The sequence below is a fragment of the Empidonax traillii genome, unplaced genomic scaffold, assembly GCF_003031625.1.
Source record: "Empidonax traillii isolate 1590-97213 ecotype Southwest subspecies unplaced genomic scaffold, ASM303162v1 scaffold1004:size452305, whole genome shotgun sequence".
Classification (NCBI taxonomy): Eukaryota; Metazoa; Chordata; class Aves; order Passeriformes; family Tyrannidae; genus Empidonax; species Empidonax traillii.
The window spans coordinates 304,276-328,454 of record NW_020956197.1 but is presented as its reverse complement, the minus strand read 5'-3'; the positions used below and the strand labels follow the sequence as shown (position 1 = coordinate 328,454).

The window sequence follows — 24,179 nt, the reverse complement described above, 5'->3', positions numbered from 1 at the left end:
GAGTCTCACACTGGAAGCCTGCCTGGTCGGGTGCCCCAAAGGAGATGGTTTGTGTTGGAGCAGAGGGTGGCTGGAAGAGAGAGGGGTGCCAGGCGGGCTGGGACAGCCTAGCCTGGTGTGCCAGCAGCATCCAGGGTGCCGCGGGAAGGAGAAGGGGGATGCATCCCCTCCTCCAGGCACCTGGTCTCCTCTGCACGGGGGTCACAGTGCTCCACAAGGACGACAGTCAGGAGGAAGAGGAGGAGGAGGAGAAGGCCAGTGCATCCCTTGTGCTGGGGGAGCTGGGAACACAAAGCTGAGCTCCAGTGAGGCACAGTGGGAATGGTAGTGAGGGAGGCTGGTGGAGAGCAGGGACTGTAGGGCACGGGGATGTACATCCAAGGTGCCATTTTCAGGGACAGATGCTGACAAGCAGAACCTGAAGATTTCTGTCATGGGGGGGATGCTGCTGTAGCAGTGGCTTATTGCTGGAGATCACCACAGCCAGAGGTCCCACGTCCACACCTGCCACTTCAGATGGGAGAAGCTCCAGGAGGAAAGCCCTCGGGACACAGGATGTTGGCACCCTCTGCTCCCGGTGCCTCCCAGAGACAGACAAAGCAGGGACCAGCATCAGGCCCCTCTGCCTGGCTGCACAGCCCTTAGGGAGGAACACATTTCCCGCTGGAAAAGCTTCAGATGGGGATGGCAAGGCTTGGTGGGGGGCAAAGCAAAGCCAAATTAAAGCGCCCTCAGCTTGGCAGCAGCACAGCTCAGGAGGAATAGCTGGGAGCCACATTACCCATCACGGCTGGCTCGGGCAGCTACACTGCTGCTGGAGGAAGTTTAGGCACGTGATGACTCTGGGTCATGGACTACAGCAGAGATGAGACTGAGGTGATGCTTGCAGGTGTGTTATGAAGTGTTTCTTGGCTGCTCTTCTCACAGAACAAGTGCTGCTCCTCTGGATGGCTCAGCAGTTAGAAAGAGAAAAACGCACGGAGTCTTCTTGCAGTCTGAAATCTGGGAAGTTCCCTGACTTTAACAGTTCAGAGAGATGCTCCTTATCACCTTTCAGTCTTACATAGATAATCCTGGCTCATGTGCCTTGATCATACAGCTTTCCCACAGACAGGTGCTTAGCAGGAGGATCTAGATATGCTGCTTGCCTTCAAGTAGATGTCTAGAAGAATGTACAGGAGAAAAAAAGCAGAATTTTCCATGAGATTGCATAATTTATGTTGCTTGTCCTTATATAGCAGTCATTTCGTTTTGGGTAGAGGCAGGGGAGCCGAAATCTCTCCTGATTCCTAAAAGCCTCCCTCTTTTCTGTGGGCTGTTAGTTATGTTCAAGTGAAAACCAGCACAGAGAACTTGGGAGAGCAGCTCCTGTGCACCGCACCATGGGATGACTCCCTGCAGCTCTGCTCCAGCCTACCCGCACAGGGACCGGACAGGCCACAGCAGCCAGGAGCAAGATCAGAGAATCATGGAATCATGGAATGGTTTGGGTTGGAAGGGACCTTAAAGACTGTCTCGCTCCAACCCCTCGCCACGGCAGTGACGCCTCCCGTGTGACCCCAATGACGGTGCCTCGCAGCACAGCTCAGATGGCAGCGGACCAAACCAAGCCCTGAAGGGGACCCTGACCCTCTGATGAGGAAGAGGAGGGAGGTCAAAGAGCTTGGGCGGCGTGCCAGGTCGCTCAGGTGGACTGTACCTCCCCCTTTTGCTGCTTGGGGTGTTCTGAGGAGGGCTCCAGGAGCGTAGGCCGGGTGATGAGCGAAAGCAGAGCGAAGGTGAGGGAGGCAGCAGAGGTCCAGGAAGCGACTTAGGGGCCCGTGCCGTGGCAGGGGATCTCCCGTACCCCAGATGGTCCTCGTTTGTCCATGAAATACTGCTTTCCCTCGTGTCCTCCTGTCCAGAAACGCGGTGTTACTGGTGCGGGTGTTGCTGCCGGTGGCCCCGGGGGCCGCGCTCCGTTAGGTGCTTTCTAACGCTCTTTTTGCCGCCGTTTCAGGAAAGCTGTTCTAATGTTCTCTCTCCCTCTCCTTATCCCTTTTCCTAGTCCCCACCAAAAGGTGCCACCATTCCCTACCGCCCAAAGCCCGCCTCCACCCCTGTCATTTTTGCAGGTGGTCAGGTAAGAGCCGACCCGCTTGCAGCCTCCACTGCCAACCTCAGCCTTTTACTGCAGCACCAGCCGCTGCCCGTTAGTGCACTCAGGTTTCTTGCCTTCTGACTTGCATGGTGTCATCCCATCTGTTGTGTGCCACGGCAGCTGGACTGAAAGCTCTTGGTAGAGCCGATGGCTTGCCTCCTCTAATGGGTGCTGGAGGCTGAGAGGAAGGAAGGGGCCAGCCCGGAGAGGCAGGGTGTTAGCTCTGCTGAGTGCTCACGCACAAAGAAAGCCTGGAATTTGCTTCACTAGGCCCAAATTCAGTATTTGTCAGTGGTTAGGAAGGAGAAAATTAGAAAAGCATCACTGAACAAGAGGCCGTGACTGCTTTCTGGCGTCTCCTGCCCAATTAAAAATATCTTTGGCGAGCTGTAATTGATCCAAGATAGGAAGGGCTTATCCCAGCTCCTGAGGGGCTGCGCTGAAACCTCTGCTCAGGGCAGCCTCTGTGGAAGAGTCATGTCCCCATTCCTCAGGATGCTCAGCCGTTTTGGGGTGCTGCCTCCCCCCAGCAGGAGAGCCTGTGTTGCATTGCCCTCGGTGACATTGCAGCCTCGCAGACACAACGTGCTATTTCTGGCCACCCTTGGGGACATTTTGCCTCTCCAGGATAACTGTGGAGGTTACTCTGCAAACAAAAATCAGCGGATACAGGAGCAGTTTTAAGCAGACAGCTGTTTCTAAGCAGGGAACTTGCACCATCGCTTTTTCCACCTCACCTCACCCTGGTGACTGAGGACCTGCCTGTAGATGCCACCATAACGTGGTACATCAGATCTAGCAGTAGATGTCCCCTTCCCAAGAGCTCCTGCAGCCAGGTAGGGCCAGCACCATGAAACCGCAGCTGATGCCACCCAGAGCAGCTCCAAACGAGTTATTTCATCTCTCCCCAACCATAATAAATAGGAGGACAAACTAAGGATGGGAGCAAAGCCCAGAGCACAGGCTATTTCAGGCTGGATTAGTCACTGCCGGGATCAGGAGGAGTGTGTCACTCGGTCTGAGCAGCCATCCTGGAAAAGAGCTTTGAGTCCAGCTGCTTGGTGAACTATCTTCTCAAAAGGGAGAGTAAGATGGAGGTAGCATTTCTCCTGCTGGTGAATGGTTGGTGTCTTGGACAGAAGGGATGTCACGGGAAGAAGCAACCACCTCTGAAATGAGAGCTCTTCCCAAGGCTGGGGGCCCTTTGGCTCTGCCCGAGGGGTGGCACGGGGTGGGTGTGCAGGGGACAGTGACAGTGGTGACAGGTGTTTGGGGTGGGATAAGCCTTCAGGAGCTCAGCAGGCTGAGGGATGCAGCAGCTGATGGCAGCTGCCAAAGGGACCAGCCCCATCGCCCATGGGCAACGTCAGAGTTGAGTTGCATCTGTCCAAGACATCTTCCTGCCCTTAATTACCTTTTTGCACTCAATTTTTCTAGTCAAAAAACAGTGACCAAATTGCACCACCAGGACAGGCAGCTCTTCAGTGAAGCCTCTGCCATATCCCCATCATGCCAAGGTGTCAGTGGGCCCTGGGATGGCCATTTCTGTGTTCCTCCTTCATGATTTTGGGGGTTTTCCTCGCACAAAGCACTTTGCTATTTGCAAACAATGTGGCAAATTTGCAGGACGTTCCAAGGGCCTTTTTTTTTCCTTTTTTTTTCTTGGCAGTCTTTACTCTCCCTTTTCAAAGTGTTGTCCATCTCTTTTGTCATTTCTTTCAGAATCATCTGAATAATGTGTCAACCAGTGGGATATGTTTTGCTAGCTGGTTAAGTCCTAAATATTGGGCTCTCTAGTGTCTGACTCTTCACCCACATCCGTGCTTATTTTTGGGTTATTTCCAAAAAAAAAAAAAGTGGAGAAAGGATTGTTACAAAGGATGGAAAAAACACACAAAGCCATTTGCCTGGCAGATATCTGCATGGATTTATCAGTTAAAGCTGGTGAAAGGCATTGCAGTGCAGGCAGCCTGGCCCTGAGCCCTCACCTCAATGCCTTTCCAATGCCCCAGCAGAGCACTGGAATATACTGGGTGGATGTTGGGCATCCACTGGGAGTCGTGCACCTGAAAATATGGATGGGCCCACATCACTGGCTTGCTTTCTGGGATCACACCGAGGTGTGAGGGGCAGCGGTGATGTCACTGTGCACCCGCCACACGGTTAATTAATTCTGCTCATCAATGAATCACAGAATGGTTTGGGCCGGAAGGGACGTTAAAGGTCGTCCGGTTCCAACCCCCCTGTCACCGATCCTTATTTTTTCGTACTGCAAAGCCCAGTCACGATCTGAGATTCCTGCTCCATGCAATGCTGGCACCTTTAAAGAGCTGTTTATTTCCCTTTGGAAAAGCCAAAGCGAGCCCAAGCCCTTGAGGTCAGGTAGCTCAGGACTGCGCCAGGTGGGATCAGGGGTGTGTGCGTCTCCCTTCCCGCCCCAAGGATTTGCTGCCCTGGGGAATGTAATGTGGCAGAGGGGGGTCCCAGCAGAGGGATGGAGTGTTCTCTCACCCTGTCCTACCAGCCCTAGTAACATCTTTTTTTTTTCCTTTGCAGGCCTATACAATTCAGGGACAATACGCTATTCCACACCCGGATGTGAGTTTTACCCTAATTTTTCTTATACCCTTTTCTGCCACCTGCATGCTACTGTTAATTCACATAATATTAATATTAGCCAATAATATTAATAACATATTTTCAAAGTAACTGGCCGTTTGCAGTATCTGTAATACCTCGAGTAGCCTTTTAACCTGTTAGCACTAAGCTTTGTTACTTCCGAGGACTTGGCCTGATGCTAAATTGTTTCCATTGTTCAGTGCTATCCCTTCATTCCCAGAAAAACCACATTCTATGCATTTTGTGCTTCAAAATGATCAAAACAAGAAGAAAAAAAAAAAAAAAGAGGAAAAAATTATACTTTCCCCCGTATTTTCCCCTCATCCTTAAAATGTTGGTAAGCCAAGGGTGTATTTAGTTGCTGAGTGCCTTGGTGGACTGGGGAGCAGCCAGAGCTCCAGGGCAGGGCAGGTCAGGGGGACATGCCTTTCAGGGAGGGGAAGGGCAGGGGGGCCTCCCAGAAATTGGGAGCCTCTGCATCTCCCAGAGGGATGGAGAGGGTGCTGCCTCTCACCTTGCTGAGGGCTCAGTGCCTCCCCACAGGAGCGGCGGGACCTCAGACTCATGTGGTCACCCTGGGTTTGACGGCTGTCTCAGTGGGTTTGGGTGGCTGTCACCCAGGGCAGGGACATTGTGGGGACAGTCCCCACTCCATCTCAGGCTCCTTGGTGCAGGCACAGGCACCACTCTGACCTGGGGTTTGCTGATACTCAGATCCCCTGGGCTCCCAGCCCTGTGGCAAGACATTTTGGTGGGGGGACGTGTAGGGCTCGTCAACTGCAGTGTCTGCGCCTAAAATTACCCACAGAATCAGAAAATTAATCTGTTTAAAGGATTTCTGCATGGAAAGCAGAGAAGCACCGTGATGCCAGCAGCTGCTTGGCTTCTGGGGTGGTCTCAGCTCTTGGAAAACGCTGGGACTTTCTAAATGTGTTTCCCGAGGAGGTAAAATGAGTTCCGTTGCAGGGGGGGTCCCTCTTGCTGTGAGTCAGGGATCTGCAGCGGGGCTGAGGATGTGGTGGTGGGTGGAAAGCCTTCTCTGGCCATCCCAGCCCTGGGAAGGGTATGATGGAGCTCAGTGTTCCTCTTTCCAGTGGGTGCATTGGGTATTAAATCACGGAATTGCTTTTTCCGTAATCGAGGAGGTGGCCAGGCTGGTTGATAACCACAAATGATCTCTCCACATGGGAACCTTTAGGAGCCGTAGGCTGGGTTTTCATCTTAGGAGAAGTGATTTCACTGGAATTAGTAGAATCCAGGCTTTGGCTTTCCATGTGACACCGGTATGTGTGTACTCTGAACAGCCTGCTGTGATGGTTGATAAGAAATATTCTTAGCTGTGTACTGTTTGCTTTTGTTCCAGAAGCAGAATATAAATAAATAACCTGTGTATTTAGGGTAGGTCAATATGGTCTTTATCCTAGTTTTTCTTTGCAAGTGATGCTAAAAACTTAAGTCTTTTCCTTCTTAGCATATTCCTCTGATTGTCAGGACTGAAATACATTTTATATGTTTGCTGGCTGAGCTCTGCCCCACTCCCGGCAGATTTGCTGAGGCCTGGGAAGAATTGTTGGTACAGGGCCCACACACTCCATCCTTTACTCTCATGGTGCTCTCACAGTGATTGGTCATTTTAAACAATGTTCAGTGCAGGATCCAGTCATGAACGAGATTTTAGGGTATTTTAAACACATTCTAGATGGCTGTGTTTAGTGGGTGCCTTTGGCAAAGCGGGCAGGATTTTGAATTACAAATGCATGCTCCTGCCCTGATTTTCTCCCCTGGAAAAAAAACTGAGGACAGGGGCAGTTTTGGCTCATGAAGAGCTTCAACACTGCCTGAATACTTGCAGGCAGTTTGGGATGTGATGTGTAGGTGCCTGCCTTCCCAAGAGTTGTGGGATGCTAGAGTCACAGAATGGTTTGGGTTGGAAGGGCCCTTAAAACTCATCTCATTCCAACCCCCTGCCATTGGCAGGGACACCTTCCACCAGCCCAGGTTGCTCCAACCTGGCCTTGGACACTTCCAGGGATGGGGCAGCCACAGCTTCTCTGGGCAACCTGTGCCAGGGCCTGCCCACCCTCACAGGGAACAATTCTTTCCAAATAATATCCTGCCTAACCCTGCCCTCTGTCAGTGGGAAGCCATTCCCCCTTGTCCTGTCACTCCAGACCCTTGTCCTCAGTCCCTCTCCAGCTCTCCTGGAGCCCCTTTAGGACCTGGAAGAGGCTCTAAGGTCTCTGTGGAGCCTTTTCTTCTCCAGGCTGAATACCCTCAGCTCTCCCTGCCTGTGTCCAGAGCAGAGGGGCTCCAGCCCTCGGAGCATCTCCGTGACCTCCTCTGGACTCGCTCCAACAGATCGATGTCCTTGCTGTGCTGGGGACCCCAGAGCTGGATGCAGTACCCCAGGTACAGTCTCACCAGAGTAGAGGAGAAGAATTCCCTCCCTTGAGCATGGAAGATGAGCTGGAAGAGACGGATAGAGCAGCTTCCACTGTGACACCTGGGTGCAGCCATGTTCTCCTCTCACAGCCTTATTTATTGTTCTAATCATGGGAGCTGGCTAAATACCACTATTCAGATTGTGTCTGAAAAGTCTACTAGATCAGCATTAGAAAGGATTTTGGTGTTTCCCCAGACATAAGCCAAGTAAAGCCAAAAGAAGCGTGGGGAGGGATGTGCAGGCACCTCTTTTCGTGGAGACCTCTCACCAGAGCCGGTGGAGGCTGGAAGTCTTCAGTGCCTCTGCAGGGAGAACAGGGATGCCATGGGTACCTCTCTGGGGACTTGCAGGTGTTTCACCAGTTCCTGCTGCCTCCCTCCAGCCTCCCCGCGGTGTGTGCAGCCTCCCAGCTCAGCTCCTCCCAGCATTTTCCCCTCACTGCTGCCGAGCCAGACCTCCCCACATTCCCTCCCCAGCCATGCTGCAGGAGCAAGGAGGAGTTTGAATCTTACTGACCCCCAAAACCTTGAAACTGTAGCTCCTGCCTCTCCATTGCCAGGGATAATGGGCACAACAAGCAGTTTGAGTTTGGGGGATGATGCGATGCTGGCAATCCCCACCCCGAGCACCTGTGAAAAGTGGGAGGTGATAAAGAGCCTCCCTCCTGCTCCTTGCCAGACTTAAACCCCCTTTGGTTTGTTTGTTTGTTTTCCTTTATTCTTTTTTTTGTTGTTGTTGGTTTGTTTTTTGGTTTTGTTTTTTTTTATTTGGAGCAGTGAAACCGAGCACAAAATGTATTCCAAACAAAACACTTCTCTATGCAACCGCTTCCTGACCGGGCACCAAAACCTACCCAGCACAGCAAGGGATACAAGGATCTGAAATACCTACTGGTCACGGCTGAAGCCCATAAATCCCCCCTATTCCTGATGAGTTGACATTTAGAAACACATTTTATCCGTCTCCCGGAGGCACCTCCCATCAGCGGCACAGCACGAGAAGGTGTGCTGTGGGGGACAAGGGGTGACAATCTGGTCCCCCAAAGAGAGTCTCTGGGTGCTGGTTGTGATGCCCACCAGCTGACCCTGTGCCAAGGTGGAGGAGCTGAAACTATAAATGGGCTTCTTTCTGGTATCGTACTTCAGACCCTGACCAAGCACTTCTGCCCAAGATTTGGACTTTATTGCACTATAACCAGGCCAAGTCCTTCTGCTAATGTTTTTGCCATGTCTCACCATGGCTCCCTGCTTTGGTTTTTTTTTTTTTCTCTTTTTTTTTTTTTTTTTTTTTTTTTTTTTTTTTTTTTTTTTTTTTTTTTTTTTTTTTTTTTTTTTTTTTTTTTTTTTTTTTTTTTTTTTTTTTTTTTTTTTTTTTTTTTTTTTTTTTTTCCCCTCCCCTTCCGAAATAATTTTGTTCTTGCTTTTCGGTGTGACTTGTTGTAACTCTATGACAATAACCTTCTTAGCTCTAATGTCCCTCCTACCCCTCAGCAGTTGACCAAGCTCCACCAGTTGGCTATGCAGCAAACCCCCTTTACTCCCCTTGGACAGACCACCCCCGCTTTCCCTGGTACGTACCCACACGCCCTTTCAAGATATCCTTCTCTTACCTGTAGAGTTTCTCTCTCTCTTTCTAAACTCATGCTATGTAATGGAAACGAGCAGGGCAGGTAAAAAAGTTGCAATGTCCACGGGGAAAGGCTAACTAGAGGTGGATATTTTGGGGGTCCTCGAGGGCCAGCCCTCAGCCCTTTGCCTGGACTCGCTTCCCAGCTTTGCTGGGAGCCAGGCAGGATGGCACTCCCGCAGCAGGAAGGAGCTGTGGCTGCAGGGGGGCCGCGTTGACAGGAGCACAGCCGGCCCTGGCGTGGCTCAGAGCCTTGTCCTCAAGGCTGGCACGTTCACGGTGACCTGGGAAGCAGGTAGAGCACAGGGGATGGAGATGATACTTAGAGGTCTGGTTGGAAATGCCTTTTCTGACAGTATGTTCATCATATTTTGAGCTTCCTAGATGAAGTGACATTGCTTATCTCCTTGAAGGCAAAAAGCATTAAACCTGTTTCTTCTTTGCTCTTCAGGAGAAAAGCTGCCCTTACATTCCTCCGAAGAAGCTCAAAATCTGATGGGCCAGTCATCAGGTAAAACACAAAGCTAGAAGGGAAATAAGCAGGCTTTGGTTGAAATATATAGATATATTCTGTTATAGGACCATGCCACTGTTGTGCTCTGAGAGAAATTGTGGTGTTTGTGGAGCAGACAGCAGGTTTTCTTGGTGGGCAGGGAGAGGCCAGGCAGCACCGTTCTCCTCTGGTACAGCATGTAGAAAGAAAAGTGCCTGCACTTTATTGCCTGGTTTTGTGATATTTGTGTGTAACTGCCATAGAATCACAGAACATCCTGAGTTGGAGGGACCCACAAGGATCATCGAGTCCAACTCCTGGCCCTGCGCAGGACAGCCCCAAGAATCCCATCATGTGCCTGAAAGTGTTGTCTAAACACTTCTTGAGCTCTGTCAGGTTTGGGGCCGTGACCACTGCCCTGGGGAGCCTGTTCCAGTGCCTGACCACTGTCTGGGGGAAGAACCCTTTCCCAATGTCCAGCCTAAACCTCCTCTGACACAGCTCCAGCCGCTCCCTCAGGTCCTGTCACTGGTCATCGGAGAGCAGAGGTCGGTGCTGCCCCTCCACTGCCCCCCATCCGCGATGAGTTCTCCCTCAATGCCATCCGTGGAACAGGAAGATGCCAGAGCCATCACCCTTATTCCTTCATTTAATCTTGCCTAAACTTTGCTCAGAAACAGCAGAAAAGTGCCGGTGGGAACAGCAGTGACATGCAGCTTTAGCCATCTCCAAGCCATTCAGGGTGAGTTGCAGTTTTAGTGGGACAGGACCCTGAGGAGCCAGAGCGTGGCTGCAGCCTTGGAGAAGCTGTGGTGGCAGAATGGATTTGTCTTTTGTCCCCTGCTGTTGCTTAGAGGAGCTATCCTGAGACCTGGAGGCTCACAGGCAACATGAACCAGACCTCCCTGGGCATACCTGGGCCACGCAGCCGTCCCATGCATGCCTCAGAATTTTGGGGACGTCACCTAGCTGTGAAAGCAAACGCAGCCCAAGTAAACAGACCCCCACAGGACTGTACAAGTAGAGATTTCCTGATGCTGACCTGCACAGCCATGTTTTTTCTGCATGTCCTCCTTGCCCTCTGCAGTCACCCAAGGCCACTAATCCTGCCCTGGCACCTTCACTGCAGCCTCAGGGACTGCTTGTGCCTATCAGAGAGGGAGGATCTGGAGTGCTAAAATAAACCAGTGTCCAGGTAATGGGGAGGCCACTCCTTGATGGCTGTGTGATGCAGGGATGGTGCAGTACCGTGGCACCTTGTGTCCCAAGGGCTTTCAGCAGCAGCCACGGCACCTGAGGGCAGGATGGGGCAATGCCACCCGTGAGTCTGGGGAGCTTAGCTCGTATTCCCAAAGACCCCCTCAGTGCTGCTCTGAGCCCAACCCCAGTGCTCTGCTCCCTTCAGAAGACATTTTCTGCCATGCCCAGGCTGCTGCTGAGCTGAGCTTCGTGATGTATGGCCGAGAGGCTGGGACACCCTCCTCTGAGGGGAATATCTGTGTTACCTGCAGTCCACCTTGCCTGAACTGTGAAGAAGCTCAGTGTGCAAGACAGTCCACAGCTGGTGAAATGTGTGCTGTAAAAGCCAGCGTTGAGCATTGCCTGTGGTGTAATACCTGGGCAGGATCTGTTTTGTGCAGGGTTTGGCATTTAGCACCCCTGGCAGGGTGGAGGACAGCAAAGGGCTGCCTAGTGGAGGATTTGCATCCCCAGTCCTTTCCATGCTTTTTTCTCCTCTCCCTGCTCCCAAGTGAAAAACGTGGTGAGGAGACCTCCTGCAAGGGAGGTGTGTCTGGGAAGCTGCATTCAGGAAAGCACAGGACTCATAGACTCGTAGAATCATGGAATCATTTGGGTTGGAAGCAGCCTTAAAGCCCATCGTATTCCAACCCCTGCCAACCCCCACTAGCCCAGGTTGCTCCAAGCCCAATCCAACCTGGCCTTGAACACTTCCAGGGATCCAGGGGCAGCCACAGCTTCTGTGGACAATCTGTGCCAGGGCCCCACCACCCTCACTTCTTAACAGCCTAACATCATGCACAAGCACATCAAAGATACCTGGAGCTCCTCTTTCTCAGTGCTGATGCCCTAGATGGAAATATGTGAGGAATTTGGTGCTGCTGCTGTCTTCTGTTGCAGCAGCCCTGCATTTCCAGCCTCCTTATTTTCTTCATTCTGCACCTACTTACTCCCCTTTCCACAGATACAGGCCTGGCAGTCTCTTGTGCTCTTAAAAGCCTTTATCAGTGGTTTATGTCATAAGGATAAGGGTGTGGGTTTTTTCCAGTTACTGAGAATTCCTGTCAGCCACCAGACAGCTTCTTTCTTGCAGATTTGGCATAGGACATCCCTGCTTTGGCACTGAGGTGATTTAATATGGAAAATCGTGGGAGAGGCAGGCTTTGACCTGGCATGGTGTCCTCTCACCTCTGGAGCTGCACACACAGGGTATGCTGCTGGCTCCAGCAATTCCTACCATGGAGGAGAGAGCTCTCCCTGATCCAGGAGAGGCTGGGAGGAAGCACGCCACTGCCTTTGCTCTTTGACGTGTAATTTTGTAGGGAAGCAGGATCTGAATCTCCACACCGTTTATCTTGCTTTCCCTTGGGACTGAGAGGGACAGCTGGTCCTGGGTCCAGCTAGGTTGCATGTCTTAGCAGTCTGGCTTAAATTTAGGGTGAGTCTGCGGGGCTTTAACTTGCAAAGGACCTGTGCCAGTGCTGCCGGATCCCCAGGGGAAACCGGTTTGGGGGCACCAAGCTGATGTCATACCCGAGCAGCTCAATGGATGCTGCTGCATCCAGAGAGGGCTGGAGGGTGCATGGGCAGCATTCCTGCTGGGCTGGTGGGGGTTCTAGCCGGCATGCTCTCTGCTGCTGCGTGGAAAGGTGTTTTTCCCACCTCTCCCTGGCGATGCTGGAACCTTGCACCCTCCTCTGAAGCCGTTCCCAGCGGGAGGAGGAAGGGTGGGAAGGAAGCGAGGCACTCATGGGGCAGCTCAGGGGATGCAGGGAAGGTGACACGCAGCTCCAGCAGAGTCAGGTAGCAACCATCTTCCCCCTCCTTGTCCCAGAGTGTGTGATCCCCTTCCCCTCCCATCCCGGAGCAGGACGCAGCCTTTGCAGTGTTGACTGTTGCGGGAAAGCAGCGGAGCTCCACCGGGCTGCCTCTGCAAGCTCTAATAACCCTGTCTCCTTGCATATGCCCAGGTTTGGATGCCAGTCCCCCGGCCAGTACTCATGAACTCACCATTCCCAATGATGTAAGTAGATCCAAGTGCTTCCTTGGCATGTCTGTGTGTGTGTCTGTGTGTATATATATAAGTATAAGCTGCAGCCAGATGGCTTTGTTAAATATATTTAGAGATGCCCCTTCACCATGTTCCTCATCCATGTGCAGTCCGTTGGGTATCAAGCTGCAGCATAAAGTGCTCTGTCGGTAGCTTCCCTAGGTACAATCCTTAATGCTCTATTTCCCTTTCCAAGTGAACTCAGTGCTCATGAAACATGCCCAGTTGATAGCACTGGGAAAGGGAGAGAGCTCCCATGCCAGCCCTGATTAAACTCTTAATTGCTTAATCGGGCACTGGCACGTCTGAGACGATGTTTCAGCTCAAGGGTAGTGGAGGGGGCTGGGGGTGGTGTGGAAAAGGAGGTAAGTAAATAACATTTCTCGTGCCACAAAGTGCCACACGAGCATGTGAAGGGCGGTGCGTCTCATCTTAGTGCTGGTGGCAGGCAGCTTTGGGGTCTCACAGATGGAGGCGTTGTGGTAATGTGGGTGTTGGACTGGGATAATTGCCGGGACGAGGCCGGAGTAACGCTGGGCAGGGTGCTTGGGGATGCTCCGGAGGTGGGATGGAGAGCACAGCACAGCCAGCACCTGGATTCACGTGTCTCGCTTGCTTCTGGACTGGCCCACCGGTTTCTGTGGATTAGAGAACCGATCTGTGCTCAGATCAGGAGGAGGGCAAGCAGCAGGAGGACAGCCAGCCTCTGTCCCCAACTCCATCACCAGCAAGCACCTTCAGCCCCTCCTTATCAGGGGTTTCTGGATGGGGTGTGGCAGCTGTTGCTGCCTCTTCCTGCTGTTCACTGGCACCCAGCAGCGCGAGGGAAGGGCAGTGAGCCCGGCTGAAGCTGCCAGGAACCTCTGCCAAGACCTTCTTCTGCCCGAGAGACCTGGCAGTGCCACAGCCTCTGAGCATCTGCCGGCTGAAACCCCCCAGAGATGCTTCACCCCGAGGCCAACCACCATGGAAGGGATCTGCAGGATCTGCAGAGTCTGCGGGAGATTGATCCCCAATCATCTGCCTCTGTCCGCCCAGCAAGGACCTCTCCCCAGGATACTTCAGGGAGCTCCGCAGGTGCTCCCGAGGTTCCAATAGCTGTGTCCCTGTGGAGCTTGGAGGATCACAGCAATCTTCAGAAGTACCAAGAGACCCCTTGCAAAAGGGTAGGAGGAAAGGATGCGGGGGACCTCCCGGAACCCAGGAGCACTCAGAGCGTTCACTCGCCGGGGACCCGGCTCTCACCAGACCTGGACAACTTTAAATGTCATCACCTGCATCTTGAAAAATTCCTCCCTGCCTCTTCTTCCTGTTGTTTTGGAGGCTTTTAAATGCTCACAGCCACCTTCCCTGGAAGCAGAGGACCGGTTTGATTTTCTTTAAGGGTCTCCTGGCATGTTTTAGTGGTATAGCTTGGAGTTGTGCTGCAGTTGAAGGGAGTCTGATTATGAACATCTTGCCCCTTCTCTGACTGTCAGGAGAAACTTGAATGCTGTTCAACTTGGGTGTTGCTGCACATCTGCCTGAATGGTTTGATTCCTCGGGTCTCCCTGTCAGAGTTTAATTTGCTGAAACATCCCCGAGTTATTTCTGTGCTCTGAAGACCAGGATGGGCGGCCATTGGGCTGAACAACCCACTACAGCCCCCAAAACAGTTGATGCCCTTCCAGTGTATATTCAACTCCACATGGGACAAACCACCACATGGGAGCCCCATGGCCTGACCAAAGGATCAGCGAACATTTGGAGGAGTAGTCGTCTCCACTTCTGCCGTGGCAGAAATCCAGCAGCTGCCAAGATGAACATCCCACAGATAAAATGCCCAGGCGCAACCTCGGAAGAGAGCTCAGAGGTCCAAAAGGGGATGCAGAAACACCTCATGCCTGTTTTTGGTCAATCTGGATATCTTGGTATGTGCCACTAAGCTTCAGAGATCAGGTCTGAGGGAACTATCGTTTGATGCACAAATGAGCAAAACCAAAGACCACTGAGGAAATTCAAACCACTGAGGACCACTGAGGAAATTCAAGGGATGGATGTTTGCGTGTATTCAAACCCCCAGCTGGCTCTGATTTTTTCACAAGAGTGTGAAAGGTGTGTTTTTAAGTAGGAGTCACCTCTTCTGCGGGTCTCCCGTGCATGCCAGTGAGCTGTTGGTTTGCACTGAAAGAGACAGAGGGGGTAACAGAGGCAGTGAGGGCATCCCAGTGGGACAGGAGGAATGTGGGATGGGGTGACTGCAGCAGCTGACAAGGGGGCTCCTGGGGTTGGGCTGTCCCCAGCAAAGGCAGAGGGCTTGTTTCCTTCTAGTAACATGTCCAAACCACCTCTGGGTTTGCTGTAACTGGCAAAAGGATAAGTAACTTGCAAAACGTCGGCCATTTATTAGACCAGAAAAATTATTATTATTATTACTGAAACAAGCCCTCCTTGAAGCCCTCTGAGATGCTGGGCATGGTGTGGAGGATAATGCAAGGGTTTTTTTACCCCCCTACCCCAAGGAGCAGAGCAGGACAGGCTGCTGGATGAGTCCTGGGAGGACCATGCTCGTGTGCAGGTGGGATTCACACCCCCCGCCCCGGGCTGTCCCTCTCCTGTTTTCATGAGCACTAAGGTCACCCGCGCCCCAGGGCCACGCAGCTGCGCTCGCGTCGCACCCGGCGACGGCCAGAGCTGCCGCTTCTCAGACCTTCCCTCCGTGCTTTCTTTCCCAGCTAATAGGCTGCATAATCGGACGCCAAGGGACCAAAATCAATGAAATTCGGCAGATGTCGGGAGCGCAGATCAAAATCGCCAACGCCACGGAAGGGTCATCGGAGCGCCAAATTACCATCACAGGAACCCCAGCAAACATCAGCCTTGCGCAGTACCTCATCAACGCCAGGTGAGACCCCCCGCAGACCTCCGCCGCCTCCTGCCACGGCCGACCCCCGTCCTGCTGGCCTGGTGGGAGCAGCCCTCGCTCCCGGCACCGCTCCCGGGCCAGGAGGGGCTCCCTGAGGCGGCTGGGACGGAGGGTGTTCTTGCTGAGACCTCTGAGCGGGGACCAGACGTCGCCAGCGGGACATCTCCCCCCGGGCTGGCGCTTTGGCTGGGGACCGGGAGCCTCTTCACCGCCGGCGGGCCGCGCCTGCCCACCCGCCACCCTCGCTCAAGGATTTTGCTCACGGGTAGGGCAAAATCGCCGCCGTCTTTTCTCTGTGGATGAGGCAGGGGACAGGGACAGGGATGGAGCTGAGCCGATGGCAGGGAGGCGTCACCTGGGACCTGCTTGCTGGGATCCCAGCATCGCTCGCTGCCTCTTCCGCCGCGCTTCCAGACCTCCCAGAGGCTTTCCTCCATTCAGTGAGAGTAATCAGCCCAATAAACACAAGACGTGGGAGCGGCCTGATTGCTTCCTTTCCACCACGAAAAGCTTGGCGCAGCAGGACTTCACAGCGGCCGAGGGTTCCCAAAACTGCCGCAGGCCTGGGGGGAGATGCAGCCCGCGCCAAGGGGGACCAGGGGTCCAGCAAGGCGCTGCGAGGGGAGCGTGCAGGGGAGGTGTAGCTGGAGAGACGAGTCGGGGTCTAGCTCCTTGCTGGCAGTGAGCTGTGTCCGGGGCGCTCGCTCAGACCTGTTTGCCTGTGTCTGTGGACTCACGGATAGCGAGTTTAAAAGGGGATGCGGGACCTTCACGCTGGCTTTACACCCGCCTGGCACGGCCGCCCGAGCAAGCCCATCCACCCGTGCGTGCCCTCGGCTGCGGGCAGGATCGATGCCGTGCCAACGCGTCGGATGTGTGCAGCTGCAGGAGGCTGCCGGCAGGGTCCCGAGGACGGGGGGCTGTTGGCGGCGACTCTGGCGTTTGTTGGGGTGTGGGCTGGGAGCACCGGTGAGGTCTGTATGTGCTTTCTCCCCCTTGCACCCAACCCGCCTCAGCCCCGACCCGCAATTAGACCCCCGTCATCCCTACCCACCCTGCTGTCCCACTGCCCATGCCCGTGGCACCTCTCCACCTCTGTAGGTGAGGGGTGGGGCCAGGCCCCCCCCCCCCAATCCTCCACGGGCATGGCTGAGCAGCTTTCCCGCAGCTCCTTGCAAATCCCCCCCCCTCCCACCTCCTGAGACAAGAGAGAGAAAGAAAAGAAAACCAAGCGGCTCTTCACTGCTGGGAAGGGCTGGCTGAGCTGCCACCTGTGCAGAGATGACCTGATGGGCGGGGAGGGGCAGGATGGGGCTCGGCTTTTCTCCCACAGTTTCCAAACCAGAGCAAAACAAAGCAGCCGGGGGAGATGGCACAGCTGCCTGTCCCCCGTGGGAGGGACGCTTCTAGAAGGGAAGCCGTGCGCTGGGTTGTCTCCTGCCTCTGGTGGGTGACATCTCTGCTACAACACGGTGATGGTAACGGGCACTACCTGGCAGCTTGTGAGGAGTGGGGAAGGCAGCCAGCCATTATGGTGGCTCTGTGCTCCAGCCCCCCCCCCCCCCGCCGTGCCCTCCACAGGGGACCCCAAGCCACCCAGAGCTGCTCTGCCCACCCCGTCTAAGCAGGGCGTTGGCAAGAGGAGGAGCACTGCCCCACGGGGTCTTTGTTTTCTTTTCTGCTCCGGTGATTAAGCGCTTGTTTTTTGTCTCCCCCCCACCCCTCTCTCTGCCCCTGTCTATTCTAGGCTGACGTCTGAGGTCACTGGAATGGGCGCACTCTAATTTCCACCCACCATCCTCCACTCCGCACCACCCGACCCTCTCCAGCCACCGGCACTCCACCCAGCCTGTACTGCCTGTACATTTACCGTCTTCCCTTTGCCTCCACAGATACTCTTTTCTTTACTAACGAATATATATAGATATATATAAACACACACACGCATATGCACACACTGGAACGGGTCTTTACAAGCTCCTTGCTGTGCTCCCGAGGCTGCTCCCAAACTCTTTGGTTATGGTCCTTGTTTTCAGCGTACGGTGTTAATATTTCATCTGCTTTTGGGGGATGGGGGAGGGGGGAGAGGGGTGGGGTTTTTTTCTCACTGGTGAGACTTCAGGAGATGACAGGGTCTCTCTAGTGTCAGTCTAGCGTAGCTACTTACACGTTTGAGTTGACATTGGCGGTACTTTCTGTAGCCTATGGACATATGTGATGCCAACCAGAGCTGTGCGTGCTTCAGATGACTTACTTTTCTCACCCTCCTTCCTTTGGTGCTCCCTCTTGCTTGTCCTGGCTCACCTTTGCCGCCTCACATCCCTGCCCTTGGGGGGTTAGGGCGTAGTTTTCACCCTGTGTTATTTGGGAAGCGGAAGGTGGGGGAGCCAAGGTTCACCCGCAGGCTTCTCTCTTTGAACATGGCATGGTCCAGACAAGCCCTTTTTCGTGCTAAATTAAGGGAATCACACACACACACACACACATACACACACACACAAACGCTCCTTTTTTTTTTTTTTAACTAATCAGAAACTGGAAGTGGGAAGGACTCAGCTGTATGGGATTCACACCCCCAGGGGCCTTTGGAAGCGCTCTTTTGGCAATTCCCCCCAGGCAAAACCTTTGGACGATAGCTCAGGAAGCTCTGTGAGCTGGCTGTGTTTGTCGTTGTTTGTGTTCAATAAATGTCTGTGCAGCTCTGGTACCAATGGGCTCCGACTGTTCTTCTCCTGGGTCGCCCCACCAACTCCAGCCCCATCCTTCCCTCTGCATTCTCCCACACCTTTTTAGCTGCTTGGAGGGAAGGTGGGGGTTGTATACCATAGTTCTTCATTGCTATTATTATTATTACCATCACCATCGTAATTTTTTTATTTTATTTTGTTTAGAGAAGGTCCCCACGAGTGATGCACTTCCTAAGTGATTCCACGCTTTCTGTCCTTTTCCAAAGGGAGAGTATTTGGCTTGCATAATCTTTTGGTTTTCCTTAAGATTGATTTTCAAGTTATGGTACAACAACCAGCATCTCTCACTGCCCCCTTGTCTGGACGGATCTGCCATGTCTGTGCCCCACACCCTTCCCCAAGACCCTCTATGCCCAGTCCTGCCTTCTGTTTCCAAGCTTCTATTCTCTCTCCTACCTCTCAAACAGGAAAACAAGTGTGTTTTCCACCTGTTAATTCCTGACTGTCCCTTTTCTCAGACTGCAAATGAGGGGATCATGATGCACCATGTCCCCAGACAGCTGAAGCAGCCGCACGGTACAGTTTTGCACTGTACCACATGGGAAATATATTGTTTTTCCAGGTGAGCCCCAAGACTTCATGGCCTTTCCCTCTCTTCCACCCTCAGTGCCAGCAGGGACCACTGGCAGCTTCCCACCTTTCTTCCTGCTGGGATGCTGGATCACTTCTCCTCCTGCCTTCAGCGCTGGCTGCTCAGCACTCACAGGGACCTCGGGTGATGCCACCGCATCAGCGGAGCCAAAGATGGGCAGGGGGTTGTGGGCTCCAGCAGGGAGCTGGCAGGGATGAGAGCACAGCTGAGGGGCTCTGGAAGGTGAAGGTGGCTGCCAGCCCCTGCTGCCGGGCATCAGTCATTTGCTCAGCCCTGGTGTCCTAAAACAGATACATGCTCGGCTCTCCGGAGCATTCGGAGCCTCTGTGGTTACAGGTGCTCCCAGATCCTCCATAAGATGCTTTGTTGCCCGTTCCCAACCCCTTGCTCTGCTCCTCCTGGCACTCTGGGTTCAGCTGTGCCTTTTGGGGTGGTCCAGCAGCAGACATACTGAAGACCACCCCCTGATTCCCCATCTGGAGAAGTGGAGATGCTTTGGGCAGTGCTGCCGTGGGCTCAGGTGGAGCCAGTAGCGTCCGCTGGCATCACCTCCCCCTTGTATTTGTGCTGATGCTGAGGATGGAGGGTGTCAGGCACCAAATGGTGCCTCCCCCAGGTTGGTGACTGTCCAGCACAAGCACAGAACCACCTGCCAAGGTGGTGAGTCAGTTGTGGGCAACTGGCACTCCTCATCTTCTCCTGTTCCTCACTCTCCTTTAGACCAAGTATTTTTCCCACTGAAGGGATGAAATATCCATGTGTGAGACCCAGCATGAAAATAACCACCCAGCAGCATGCCCAGAGCCACTCTAGTGGCCTGGGGATGGGGGGAGAGCCATGGCAAAAGCTCCACATCCCACTGCCACCACCAGTGGGAGCAGTGGCCTGGGGTGATGCCCCCTCGGAGGGGAATGGTGCATGGAGAGAGCCAGCCCACCTCGCCATTGTCAGCTCTTCCATGGGGCTGGAGAACGAACCAGAGCACAGGGAGACCTTCCAGGTGATGGAGACACAGCAGCAGCAGCAGCAGCACCACCACCACATTGACCAAGGCCGAGAAATCCATCACAAGCCAACAACACGGTTGTGGGGTTTGTACATCTGGGGGCACCAACAACCGCATCCCGATGGCAGCGAAGGTGGAAATGGCTTTGCCTGGGAATTGGTGGTTTCTGCAGATCACATCTGCCCTGAATTCCTTTGCTCTGTGTGCGCTGTGCTCCCAGCGCCGTTCCCCACCTCCACTGAGACAGCACTGCCCAAAATAGCAGATGCCAGATTGGGTCTGCCAGATGCAGCCGAGCTCAGAGGCTACTGGAGAGGGGGAGCAGACAGCAGCAACTCCTCTACACACCTCCCCACGCCAGCAAACCCACGGATAACATCCCCCTGCAGGTGCCATCCCCAATCCAGCCACGCTGCCACGCATCCATCAGCCAGCCAGACTGCGGAAAAGCCACCACAGGAATGGATGGTGAAGGAGAGGAGGTTGGATATGGATATGGATACCTGTGCTCAGGGGAGCTCTCCAGGGAATGGTGGACAAGGCCACAGGGGACAAGGGGCAGTCCAAGCAGTAGCAGTCACCTCAGGAGAACTGTACAGTCATAGAATCGTGGAATATCCTGGGATGGAAGGGATCCACAAGGAACATACTGGCCCTGCACGGGACAACCCAAGGCACCCCTCCTGCTGGCAATCCCTTTGACTTTGCAACATCTCTTTAGTCAAGCTTATCCATCATCATCTGGGCTTGAAGGTGCTTTGGAGAAAGAGGTGTTGGAAGCGCTGCAGCATCCCCTGGGAGCATGTTGATGACAAGGAGGATAACAACAAAATCACAAGGAATGGATCAAGCTCGGCTTTGGTTTCTTCAGGATGGCTTAAAAGGAGATTTGCTGCTTTCTTTGGAAGGAGCCTCGGTGTTTTGCTTTTGATTTGCGATAGGTCTTGGGTTTCCATTTTGGATGGACTTAAAAATGCTCCAGTGAGGCATGCACATCCATGCCTCTGGGAAAAACTTCTAATATTGTGCTGAATATTCCATACAAGCTGAATGTCCCAGCTAATCAACAGAATAGCTTTTATACGTTGCTTTTCTCTCCCAAAACAATGCATTTTATCCAGCCAGAATAATTCAACATTTCTAGAAGCATCCAGCTCAGTCAGACTCTTTGGGAATGAGTTATTTTGTGGGAAATTGTGACTTTGACTGGAAAGTATTGGTCCAATGCCCCCAGAGTGTGGGGGTCTCCATCAGGGAGGGGCCAGCTGAGGTCTTTCTTCAGCCCCTTGTCCTCAGCTGAAGGTCTCCACTCCCCCCATATATCCTTGTTGTGCCCCCCAAATTGTTTGGAGTATTGTTATATACTACTCCCCCTCCCCCCACCCCCACGACTGTATTTGCAAATCTAGTACATAATAAGGTTGAAAAAAAATAGACCGTTTCCCTTAAGGGAAAGTGACTTTCACCAGGGAGACTCTTTAAATTTCATACTCTCTTTGAGCTGTTTTTCGGGGGTTTGTTGTGTATCCATGCTAGTCACTTTTAATTATGCTAATTCCAAGCTCATGGCCCATTAGCAAGGGTAATTTCCCCCCTCCAGTGCCAGCAGAGGTGGGGTTTCTGAGGGATCGCTGCGTGCCGCGGCAGGGATCAGTGCTTCGTCTCATTTTCTCCTTGGCCCCAGGGAGGGAAGGCATCTCTCCCAACCCTGCCTGGCCGCAGCCGCCAGGCCCGGGAGAGGCATCCCGATCCCCAGCCCCGGGGCCCCCTCGGCTGGTCACTAGGTGTCCCCATTGACCAGCTTTTGTACGCCTCCTGCTCCAGCCGGGATGTGGGAAGCGCCGGGACGTCCACTGCTTCCAGCTTCTGATCCATCTCGGGTCATACCGGCCGTGCCAAGGGGTGAGGTCGGTGGCACAAGCCACCACGTGCTGCTGGCCCCAGGCCGCTCAGTCTGGCAGAGGGACAAGGTTTTGCAGGAGAGGTCCCGAGGGTTTCCATCCCTTGTGGCCTCCGGGAAGGCCAGCACTCCCGGGCGGGATGCTCTGTCCTGGCTGGCAGCAGGAGCGGCTGCAGCTGGCGGGATGACTTACAGGAAGGTCAAGGTCTCAGTGCAATTCCCCTGCTCCCACGTTGGATATCACAAGGAGCTGGGACTCTGCTGAGGGGGGGAATATTTTTGCTTTTCCTTCGAAGAGAATGCAGCTGCAGATCTTAATCTGCTGTGCTGTGCAGCGAGCCTCAGGCCCCTGTCCAAAGGGTAACGTGGCAGTGACTTTTAGGAAGTACTGAATGTACCAGATGTGCAACTCCTTCCACTCCAGATGTGCAGTCCTCCCCCCCACACACACACTGCCTCGGCGCAGTTGTCCTGCAAAGAGGAAGATGAGGCTCCAGATCACTCAGAAAGCATCCCATGGACTAAATCCAGCCAAGTGCAAAGCCAGACTGGCCCTGGATTCTCACACTCATGTTTAGGCAGTTAAACCACAGGATGTCTCTTCCCAGAAATGATTCTCGTGCCCGCTCCACACGTGGGGAATAAAGCCAGCCAGAAGACGGAGAACAAGATGGAGCAGCCGGGAAGAGGCTTCCCATCTGAGCGCCTCGCTGAGCCACAGCCCGTGGCTGATTCAAAACACACGTGCTATTTCTAGAAGGAGCTGCTTTGATCCCAAAAGAGGAGGCTGTGATGTGCATGAGGGCTTGAATATTTGAAGCACTCTTTGGAGCACTGTGTCCCGGTTCCCTGCAGGCACTGTCACTATTTATTCCTAGAGAAAGCCTGTGTCTAAGAGCATTTACATCTGGATCAAAAAGGGGGATGAGTGACACTTGGCTCTGGAGCTTCTCCAGGTTTTGAGGCATCAGATGAGACTTGGTGGCGTGGGATGCTCCGTGGAAGCAAGGGCACAGTGGAGGAGTGAGATGCGTTGTGGAAGTGGGGGCATGGTGGTGATGGGCCACCACAGCCAGCTGGCAGCAATGGGGAGAGCAGGATGGAGGGATGGAGCAGCATCACTCTGGAATCCAGGGTTGCATGCATAGCTTGGGATCAAACCACAACGGATATCCGACGGGATTTCCCAGTTCAAAGGGGGGCAAGACGTGATGTGCTCATCCAAAAGCACTCAATTAGTGGTGTGGGGTTCTTTTTTTTTTTTTTTTTTTGGTGGGAAGACATCGATGTAGCAAGGATGTAGCCTGAGGCCTCTGCTGCAGCTGTTGATATGGTTTTCCCAAGGGATGCTGCTAAGCACCCAGCCATGCTCCCAGATGTCTTACAGGAGAGCTGCAGAGGAACTGTCTGTACAAATCCAGTTAGGGATGCATACCCAACAACCAGGGAAACCACCATCTCCTTGTTTAAAGCAAATTTCCAGTTGCATAGCTAAAATTTATTTCCTTGCCATGAGTAGATCTCCCTGCACAGGATGGTGCAGTGCAAATGTTGTGCAGGGGTGTGTGCCCTTCCCCACTGTTCCTCCCTCAGCTGCCCATCACCCTCAGCCCTGCGATGCCCTTGCTCATCACCCCAAATCTTGCTGATGGGGGCCAGCAGCACCAGCTCTCTCGGTCACCATCCTCATAGTGATGGGTTTGTAGGGCACAGAGATGGCTCCTCTGAAGCTCCCAAAAAGTCACTCTCAGCGTCCAGTGACTGTCCACAAGGCAAACACACAGCACACTGGGCAGCCACCTCGGCTCACGTGGCAGCCCAGCTCATGTTGGATGTGTTTAGGTGCAAGTTGCCCTGGGAAAAAAAGGGAGGCTTGTTGTGGCGTAGCAGAGCTCAGCGTGGGCACAGCTCCTCCAGCTCGGCTTTTGGGGTGTGGGTGATTCCAGCGTCACGCTGCCGAGTTTCTCCGTGTCTGTGTAGCCTAAGGGGCCGGGAGGCACCGGTGTTGGAGCCCTGGCTGAGCCCTGACCATCTCCCTTGCTTGCCCCCCAGCTCTGCAGACCCTGATCCCCACGGGAGGAACACCTTTACCGCCTGACCGGAGCGCCGCAGCTGACGTGGTGCCAGTGGCTGACGCTTGAGCCCCCTCTGAAGACGCTGCCGGCTTCCCGTGAGCTTCTCCAACTCCTCCGTGGCACCCTTCGGGCCAGCTGCCCAATTCCCCCTGCCCGTGGCTGCCCAGGCCCTGCTGGGGCAGCAGCGGGGCTGGGGGGGCTCGAGCAGCGGCTCGCAGGGGGACAGCAGCTCGCAGCCAGTGCCCACTCCCGCGAGCCAGCGCTTCCCATCGCCCCCCTCTGCGCTCCGTCATCGCCCCCCGCGCCCCCGCCGCTTTGCAATGTATTTCGTGGCTGATTTGTGT

The 24,179-nt window shown here is 53.8% G+C and overlaps 1 protein-coding gene across 22 annotated transcripts in view; it reads left to right on the top strand.

Moving 5' to 3' along the window:
* Positions 1-24,179, top strand: part of PCBP3 (poly(rC) binding protein 3) — a 54,260-nt gene extending 30,081 nt beyond the window's left edge. For 4 of the 22 annotated variants that reach the window (XM_027903990.1, XM_027903992.1, XM_027903989.1 and 1 more), the window contains 7 exons: positions 2,048-2,191; positions 4,697-4,738; positions 8,693-8,771; positions 9,280-9,339; positions 12,531-12,583; positions 15,325-15,494; positions 23,813-24,179. In XM_027903990.1, the coding sequence (XP_027759791.1) occupies positions 2,048-2,191; positions 4,697-4,738; positions 8,693-8,771; positions 9,280-9,339; positions 12,531-12,583; positions 15,325-15,494; positions 23,813-23,858 (594 nt within the window). In that variant the 3' untranslated portion in view covers positions 23,859-24,179. Of the gene's footprint in view, positions 1-2,047; positions 2,192-4,696; positions 4,739-8,692; positions 8,772-9,279; positions 9,340-12,530; positions 12,584-15,324; positions 15,495-17,262; positions 18,223-23,812 lie in introns of those variants that run through there. The other 18 variants (XM_027904000.1, XM_027903999.1, XM_027903993.1 and 15 more) reach the window with 18 other exon arrangements.